We start from the raw sequence: 9,051 nt of genomic DNA on the forward strand, positions 1-9,051 counted from the left end.
TGTTCCAGCTCTGTTAAAACATTCACCATCATAGGCTACCAACAAAAAAAAAAAAAAAAAAAAAAAAAAAAAAAAGGCCTGCAACCCATTTTCTGAGTGACTCATACCACTGAAATGCATTGTCAACCGTAGGCAGCAGTTTCTTGTACATTTGTGCTTGTCAATAGACTCTTATCTAAGGCATGAAACAAGTCTCAGCAAAGTCCACCTCAAAATCAAAGTTCAGAGACAAGCAACAGATTATATGACAGGTAATGTTGGCTTTTATGTCTGTAGGTTAGTTTCTGTAAAGGAGCAAACATGTTCCAGTTCCTGGTACACAGAAAGCTATTTTTGTCATTACAGTTTCCTTGTTGAGATCTTGTTCTGATAAATTAAACCAACAGGGAGGAAGCAACAAGCAACAAAAAAATTGTTTGTTTGAGTCCTGAATTTGTAGAGAAATTGTGGTTTTCTGGTTTAGTTGAGCATTGTCACGGCAATGTGTGTGTGTGTGTGTGGTTGGTTGGTTGCATAGTTTAGACAAATATGCATCATAGCAGCCAGCTGCTCTGCAACAAGCAACGTTTTCACAAGTTTAAGTGCATGTTGTCATAGCAAATAGTGACATAACTCAGTAAGACTTAACATTTATCAATGAGCAACCAAAAAGTGATTAAGCTAGGGTGCCAAATCAACAATATGTCAAACTGGACTCGTCTTACTTCCTCCAAGGAGATCATTGTGACGCAAGCAAACACACACATTCAGACACATCTCAGGCTCACCACCCAGAGGACCCTGAGTGAATGCACTAATGACCCACAGTATCTGCTAACAACACCACAATGGGAATACCATACACCAACTCCTCTATCAAGACTGCTGAGTACAAACAGGAAAACATGGTTTCACAGATGAAAACAAGAAGTGAGATGCAACTGTTTGCCTGCCGATCACTATTACTTCACCATTTCAACATCTGAAAAATTAACCTTGTAATGTATGGTGTAGGTTGACCAGTCAAAGTGGTAAAGCACCGTTAATTATGTTCTAGTCATGCTGACTGACATTATGTGTAATGTGAAAGAGGTCATTAAGACATTTGTATCCCAGCTCTTAGCCTGTTTCCAGTAGCACCAAGCAGCTGCTTTCAGCAAAAAAGATCAAATAAAGACATTGCTCACTACTTTCTCAAAACCAAACAGCAGACACGGTTAGCCATTAGCTGCTCAAACATTTAGCAACTGGCAGGAGTTAGTTGAGACCAAAACCGAGTTGCTAAATGCCCCCAAATGATTTTATTTTATTTTTTGAAAAGCTCACTGTTTGTGTGTAACAGCACATCTACTGTACATGTATGTATCCCAGCTGCTATCAGCCTGTTTCCACTACACAGCAACAGTAGTTTTCAGGAAAATAGCAGCAAACACACTGTACGCAAACTGCTCAATATTAACCATTAGCAAAGATTAGGAGGCACCTAGCAAGCTAAAGACTCTCGGTTATTTCTCTCGGGAAAGTTGGTGGAGACAAAAATGGAGCAAAAGCAATAGCCTAAACATAAACACTGGGCTGACCTTCATCAGGCGGGCAGGGACGCATCTCAGTGAGGCCGCTGCTGGTAAGTAGCTAACGGCTTGCTAACAATTTTTAGCTTCTTGTGGAGCTCTGCCCTCAATCAAGCCAGAGCAGGTGTTTTCACTTATCCAATTAGACCTCTGCCCGGGGTGGTGGGCGGTGCAGGGAGTGAGCCTCTGCACGGCTAAAGCGCGTGCGCTAATGGAAACAGTAAAGGTGTCAATTGTGTTGCCTTAACCTTCTTATACAAAAGATATTTTTACATGTCACACTTACAGTTTTACTGGGAAGTTTAATTAAATTGTATTGTTAATGCTATCTGCAACACCTGTGTTTTCCACTAATACGAGTTAAATGTCCGCTGTGGAAAAGGCTCACAGCGCCGAGAAGCGCTCGCTATCAGGCAGGACATGTGAAAACGCCTGCGGGGGTGAACCATGGGTGTTGAGGAGTGGGCAACTTTTATTCATCTGTTGATGTGCTAACAGAGTACCGCCATTTAAAGAGCGAGAATGTAGCCCAGTCGCTTAAAACGAATGAAATCAAGCAAATAGAGAACATTTCGGTTAATGTGTGTTATTAGCTTTGCTTACTTCAAGAACCACGTTTGGAGACTGAATGTTGAAAATGCCCAGGCAGCCTATTACTCTGCACAAATTGTTTGTGTGATAAGTCGAACACAGGAACAACAACACTGTTGCCGTCTGGCTCTTTTCATTTATTTACATATACAGTCAAATCACATACAAATGGCTACTGGGAATGATATGGTAAGTCTTTGTCTTTACCAGTATTTCCTCCAAGTTTGATCTGAGGTGAGGGGAAGCCCCTGATCGTGACCCTGTTCTTTGGCAAGACTATGCATTCTGTCAGAGGTGGCAGTATAAAGGCTTTATATCTAGATGAACTGATGCTTCCTGGATCTATTGCTGAATTTGTTGAATTTTTTTTTTTTTTTTTTTAATTTGCTGAATAATTCCTAATAAATGTATTTGTGATGGTAGGCAATAGCACAAATATTAAGAAGAGCCCCAGTAGCCCCATGTTCACTAAGGTTGCATTGTGATGGCGATCTGCTTTCGCGGTCCAACTGAGCAAAGCCTGCTGTATTTTCATTTTAATCAGTGGCAATGCAAATCAAGCTGTGCAAAGACACCCTTTGATCATCAGGATTTCAGTGCCCAGCCCTAGATTGCAACTGGACTGTGTATTTCCCATATATGAATGGAGAGGACGGTTTGGTTTAAGTGTTTCCTGAAAAAAAAGGTCAGAAAGAAAAACTAAACTTTCAAATTCTTTTTAACATTATCCTTAGTAATACTAGCCTGTTGCGTATCATCCAGCACTGCTTTATTCAGAGTATGGGCTTTTTGGTGCAGCCCTTGTTTCACACTATATATCAGGACCTTGGCAAGCTCACTGTATGTCCTGGGAGTGCAGCTCAGTCCTTTGTAGCACTGGCAGGTAAATCTGCTGCTCAAAGTCTTCAGGTCTGCAAAGGTAGGTCTCCCTAGAACAAGGTAGCGGTTCTGAATATACATGACCCTGAAATTCTCAGGGTTTAGGTGAAGGTAGTGATTGGAGTTGTAGTTTTTACGGACACAGCGGCCGTTCCCCCGGCACAGGAAGTTGCTGCAGAGCTGTGCAGCCGCGGTGACATTGGTGACGTAAGGGTTGAGGGTGGAAGAGAGGTAGGATGAGAGGGATTCACAAGAGGCCTGGGGAACAGAGGACATTGAGTGGAAGACGGAACAAGAGCAGTTCAGCAGTTCTCATGTATGTTAAAATGGCTACCTGTGATTATCTGTCTTTAAACAGACTTGAAACATCCTGTAAAAGTCACTATCATCAAGCTTATCATGGATTAACTAATATCAACACAGTGGCAACCACCACAGTCAATCAGTAGCTATTGTCAGATGAGCAGACTCCTATGTCATCTCAGTGAACCCTTTGTGTCTTTCTGACTACCTGCCATCAGTGCACTGCCAATGTCTTTCAGCAGCGCGGTGGAGGCCCGCGGTGTGATGTTACCTGGTCATCATAGTCAGCGCTGGCCCCCCACAACACAGCACCAGACGCTCCCACTGCCGCACTCTCCCCGATGGTGTTGACCAAGTCCCCCTGGACACAAATGGGTAAACATGTTCACTAATGCCTCTGTACACATAAAGCGAAAAAAAAAACAAACAGGAAAGAAAAGAAAACAGCCACAGGCGTTCACAAAGGAGACAAACACCATGCTGCACAGGCTGTCCTACCGCTCAGTTTTATGCACATTTAGGTATGAAACCACATGGTACGAGGTGAGAAGAGAGAATAAGGATTACACATTCAGGTGAGGGTTACCACCTGGACAGGGTGTCGTTACACGGAAGAAACCAAACTCCTCTTAAAACTGGACCTAAGGCCGGAAAACACCTCACCGCTGAGATGAAGAAGTAACCTAAGATGTCTAATCTCGCCAAGTGCGTGGTCGCTCCCTAATGAGCTGTGTGAAAAGGCGCAGTCTGTTTGGACGGTGGCTGTAATTATTTATTTATTTAATAAGATTATAAGTGGTGGTTATTGATAAATGCTTCCAAATGACATCCTCCAAAACTCATGCCACATACCATTTACATAACTCATCCGTGAATGAGGCAACCAAACAAACCAGCATCTAAATTAGGATTTATTTACCTGGCTGAGGAAGCGTCTGTTCTGATCAACAAAAACAGGTCGCATGTAAACAAACACGGGCGCAGTGCCACTCTGTCTTGGCAGGGTGGACACTCTCAGAGCCTCCTGGACACGGTTTCTCACCATCAAGGCGGCTCTGGGATTGTCTGCCAATGAGGCCTGAAACACGACAAGGACAGAGGGAAAAATCAGCCTGAGATGTCTAAAATCTGGAAGTAAATATACCTGAGATGGCTTTTTTTTTTTTTTTAACCAACCTGCAGATACACCGAGGGGTAGAGGGCAGTGCTGGACTCCCACAGCCACAGCAGCTCATCATTCTGCCTCCTCACCTCCTTGGAGCACCGGCCGGTGTAGTCTGGCTCCAACCAGCCGTAGTTATAGCAGTTAGGAAACAGGTAGAAGCCCCAGAGATAGTTGGGTCTCATAGCTCTACCCATTGCCAACATCCCTGACATCAGACTTCTGGCTGCCAGCTAGAGAGGAAAAGCTATTCATCAATATTTCATTCATTAGCTGTCCAGAGCTAAATAACCTGTCTCACCAGTCTTCACAGTTAATTCTGACCTGGAACTGTTGTTTGGCTTTTTCCGCGGCCTGCTCCATTGTGAGGGAGCGGTTTGTCTGCATAACATGTGCCACAGATAAAGTCTGGTAGATTCTCTTAGTGCCCCAGTTTCTGTCCCATAGGGGGCGCCATTCCTCCCAGTCTATCACAGCCAAGCCTCGGCTTGTCCTGGAAGGAAAACAGGAGGATGAAATGGTTAAAAATCAGCGTCAAATGTGCCAAAGAACAACGGTTGGAGTTTTGAGTTGTAGATTGGCTCACTTTGATGGGATGTAGTAGTTAATATCTGCTCTGGCCTTGTTCATACAGGCTTTCAGGTTACCTCTCTGAGGAATGCCGCCATAGACCTGTTTTCTACTAGTGAGGTCTACATGTGGGTAAAGACCCAGTCGGTCTGTGTAGAACAGAGACAGGAACTGGCCTGGAACCTGCAACAGAAACAGGACAGAGGGAATCAACTTATGAACTTTACCTAGATAAGTAGTTAAAGTTAAGCTTGCATGGACATTAACCTGTAAATATTCATGCAATTCGTTGACATTGTGTAGAAACAAGACGGACGACTGATTTTTTTTTTTTTTTTAGATCAGGTGACATATACTCTGCAGTTTGATTACAGTGTTTCACAGCTATAGGAAACATTCAAATATTTGTCCCCTTACCTTAGCAGGTGTGGCCACTCCTTTAAAGGGTGAGGTGTCCAGGAAGATGTTGTATCTGTTACACACCAGGTCAGGGATGTTCCAGCTAACAATAAAAGGCTGGTGCTCAAACAGCGGACCCGTGGTGTGAGGGAGAGACCGAAGCGGAGGTAGTCCGGGCTGGCGGAAGCTTGTGCCTTCCGAAGGAGGTGGCGAGGTTTTGAGAAGAGGAATGGGTGAAATTTTGGCAAGAGGAGGTGGTGACGTTTTAGACATTAAAGACGAGAATGTCGTGAGAGAAGATGATGCTGACGCAGCAGAGAGACGCTTGTTTGGAGGATTAGAAGGTGGCAAACCTTTTCGAGGTAAAGTTGAGTTGGAGGTTGATAGGAGAGGAGACTGAGGTTCGGGAACTTTTTTAGAAGACACGGGATTGAGAGACATTTTGGACAGAGGAGATTGAAGGTTTTTGTGTGATGGAGGTTCCATAGTTTTGAGAGACAGAGTCAAACGTTTGCAGGGGTGAGGCGGCAACCGTGAATTTTGTTTCAGGGGTCGAAGAAGACAGTGAGGCACAGGGCGACAATGGGGCGAACAAGGACTTAGAGAGGCCTTTTTGCCAAACCAAGGGGAAACAGCTTTTGTAGAAGCTGTTGGTGAGGTTCTGAGAACATCTCTGGGGGATGTTTGGTCAAAGAGTGACACTGATACTGTGGATGTAGACGACATCAGCCTTGCAGAAGATGTGGTAATGGTTGCAAGAGAAAAGTAGTTTGAGGACAGTTTGGAGGTGGATGATGTTTTAATTTCAGAATAGGTAAAAGCATTGGAAATAGTAGCTGGTAGGACGAGGGTTGATTTGTTTGTGTCACCAACAGGAGGGGTCACAGCTTTTGGGGTTCTCAGAGCAGCTAATGCAAGAGCAGGCCAGACTGAAGCTGTTATTACAGTGAAGAAGAAGGGCAGAGGGGGGAGGATCGATGGTGTGAGCGAGAGAAGGAGCAGCACAAAGCTTCCGCTCTTCTGTGTGACAGAAACCATCCTTTCACCTGCCTGAAGACAAACAGAGCTCATTAAACTCCATATTAGCTTTTGGGGCCACTGGTACCCAATCCATCAGAAAATATACTGAAACAAGCAAGATAAGTTAAATTTTTCAAGATAGATTATGAAGCGACAGTCTGATGCTGCTTCTACTCATCTGAGAGGCTGCTGTAGTTATTTTATTTATATCTATATATAAATCAAATGTGTATATATATTCTGTTATCTACTGTAGATGTTCCCAATCATCAAATGAGACCACCTTTATCTACTTATCAACACAAAGCTAACTTGCAGACTATGCAAAAGAAAAAAGGGAAAAAAGACACATTACCTGGACATGCCTTCAGAAGAACCGTCTCACCAGAAGATGTGTCGACTAGAGCACGAAGAGCGAGGGTGTCCTTCCAGAAACCACGCCATCTGACAAAGGCAGGGGAGGAGAGGTATGGTGGGCTGAGCTGTGTACAAGGATGCACTCTGCTCTCAATTGTTTGTGTCAGAAAAACATCTTGTTTTGTTCACCGTGTGCCAAGTTTGACTTGGAGCAGGGGAGGGAGGCACACCTGGGTGTGAGGTTATGGAGCGTGCAGTGTCTTCATAGTGTAGCACACTATGAGCTGGGTGTCAGTATGGAGCTCAGACTGTTACTGCGCTGGTGTTGATGCTGGTGCTTGTCACCTAGGATGGGATAAACAAACAAGTGACTCCAACAGAGGCAAACTGGGATTGAGCCAGCTCGCACATGAATAGCATTTAATGTGATTTTGACTGTGAAGACTGTGGGCTCAACACCATACAGATACAAAGTGCAGTCTGACAGATGACTTCACTTTCTTCAGCAAAAGTTGAGAAACAGAGTAGCTCATCAGATCCAGGACCAACTGTTTTAATGCAGAATAGATCAAATACGCAATGTGCATTCATCTACAAAGAATTAAAGCAAATTGAATTTTTAGACAGTATTTAAATAGCACTCCTATTGGATGGAAGTGTGGTCTCGTTTAAAAAGAAAAATGCACAATATGGCAAATGCTATCAAACAACAACCAAAATGACTTACTCTCTCCCTCTACAGTTAGGAGACAGGAAAGTATGACATCTAGGTGTTAAGAGAGGAGTCGTATACAGATGACATTAATAACAGCACTTCCCTTTCCTCTGAGATTGTAATTACATCTGACACACACACACAGAAGTTTACAGACAGAAAATAACTAATAGATAATAGTAACTAATAAAACCACTTTCTCCTCCATGTTGCAAATAATTGTACATTGTCTGGGATATATATACATTGGACTTTACCCTCTATGTAGTGTATGTGTTTATGTGTCTGGTCAGGGACATGTAATACCAAATGGTGGTAGTTATTTCACAAGTTAGTGACACAGTGTGAACAGTGGGGCAGTGACCTTCAACCCAACTAGTTGTTTTCTGGAAGGCGGTGTGTGTACCTGTGTGTATTTCAGTTAAAATAATACTATCAGTCCACTTAAGTAAACAAAATTGATAGGATCAATTGAGCTGTTACGATAATGATCAAATATAATTTTCATGACATGATAGTTCATGGATATTTCTTACAAATAGCACCAAGATGTCAAATCTTGCGTCTTGCAGGGATTTGACATCGTGCTGCACTCCACTATAGCTAGATTAGATTAGATTAGATTAGATTAGATTAGATTAGATTAGATTAGATTAGATTAGATTAGATTAGATTAACTAGCTTTTCTGGTGAGCTCCTGCTCTGTACTTAAAGACTGTTTTAGCATTTGGATGGATTAATGGATTAAACATGTCAAAACAAAAATGTAATGATGCAACATATGATGAGCATATTCCCACATCTGTCTATGTGTTTCTGTTGTCCTGTAGGGCGGCACCCTGCAGTCAGATAGATAGAGCTCAGCTTGATCACTAATGTTTTAGACACTGACAAAATAAACACGAGATAAACGTATTCCTAGGCATTCCTACAAAGCTAAAGGAAGCCTCAACCACCAGGCTCTGAGTCCGTGTCTACGAATGCTTTGCTTGTCTGCATGAGCTGCATTGTTTTCTTCCCAAACGTGAACACTGCAACAACTCAACCTCCATTGTTAGGACTGTTAACACTTTGATAATTGCTCCAACAGATGGGCGGCGACTCCTCACTCATCATCATTGTCCTGGTTGTATGACGACATATGCAGGCAGCATCATGCAGACCCGTAATGGAGTGGCTGTTGCGTGTTGGTGTACACCAATGTGCTGGGTATGCTGTCCAGTAGTATCTGGTGAAATGCTGCCATCTTGTGGTGTAGCTGCACAGATGGTGCCAGGTTCTATTGAGTCACCGAAAGGAGGAGTACACCATTTATAAAAAACATTAATATGGACCAACATATGTATAGCTGATGGTGCAGTCCTGGTCAAAGCAAAGCAATGTTTATTTTTGACCCCTTCTCACAGGATCTCTGTGTCTAAAGCTGCAACAAATAATCAATCAATGAATAAGTCGATCAACAGAAAACTATCAAGCAGCAATATTCATAGTCTTCCAATAGTCTA

General features: G+C 43.0%; 1 protein-coding gene across 4 annotated transcripts in view; it reads right to left on the bottom strand.

Annotated features, from left to right (window-relative positions):
- The window catches only part of LOC139635518 (hyaluronidase PH-20-like), a 92,972-nt gene extending 84,328 nt beyond the window's left edge, over positions 1–8,644 (bottom strand). The window contains exons 1-8 of one of the 4 annotated variants that reach the window (XM_071502928.1): positions 6,830–8,644; positions 5,473–6,504; positions 5,072–5,238; positions 4,810–4,978; positions 4,500–4,718; positions 4,243–4,401; positions 3,595–3,684; positions 1,560–3,278 (exon numbers count right to left, since the gene is read on the bottom strand). In XM_071502928.1, coding sequence (XP_071359029.1) covers positions 2,841–3,278; positions 3,595–3,684; positions 4,243–4,401; positions 4,500–4,718; positions 4,810–4,978; positions 5,072–5,238; positions 5,473–6,492 — 2,262 coding nt within the window. In that variant the 5' untranslated portion in view covers positions 6,493–6,504; positions 6,830–8,644 and the 3' untranslated portion in view covers positions 1,560–2,840. Of the gene's footprint in view, positions 1–883; positions 3,279–3,531; positions 3,685–4,242; positions 4,402–4,499; positions 4,719–4,809; positions 4,979–5,071; positions 5,239–5,472; positions 6,526–6,829 lie in introns of those variants that run through there. The other 3 variants (XM_071502926.1, XM_071502927.1, XM_071502929.1) reach the window with 3 other exon arrangements.
- Positions 8,645–9,051: the final 407 nt, after the last annotated feature.

The sequence above is a fragment of the Trachinotus anak genome, unplaced genomic scaffold (genome assembly GCF_046630095.1).
Source record: "Trachinotus anak isolate AG129_WGS33_773 ecotype Australia unplaced genomic scaffold, CSIRO_AGI_Tana_v1 ptg000018l, whole genome shotgun sequence".
Taxonomy (NCBI): domain Eukaryota; kingdom Metazoa; phylum Chordata; class Actinopteri; order Carangiformes; family Carangidae; genus Trachinotus; species Trachinotus anak.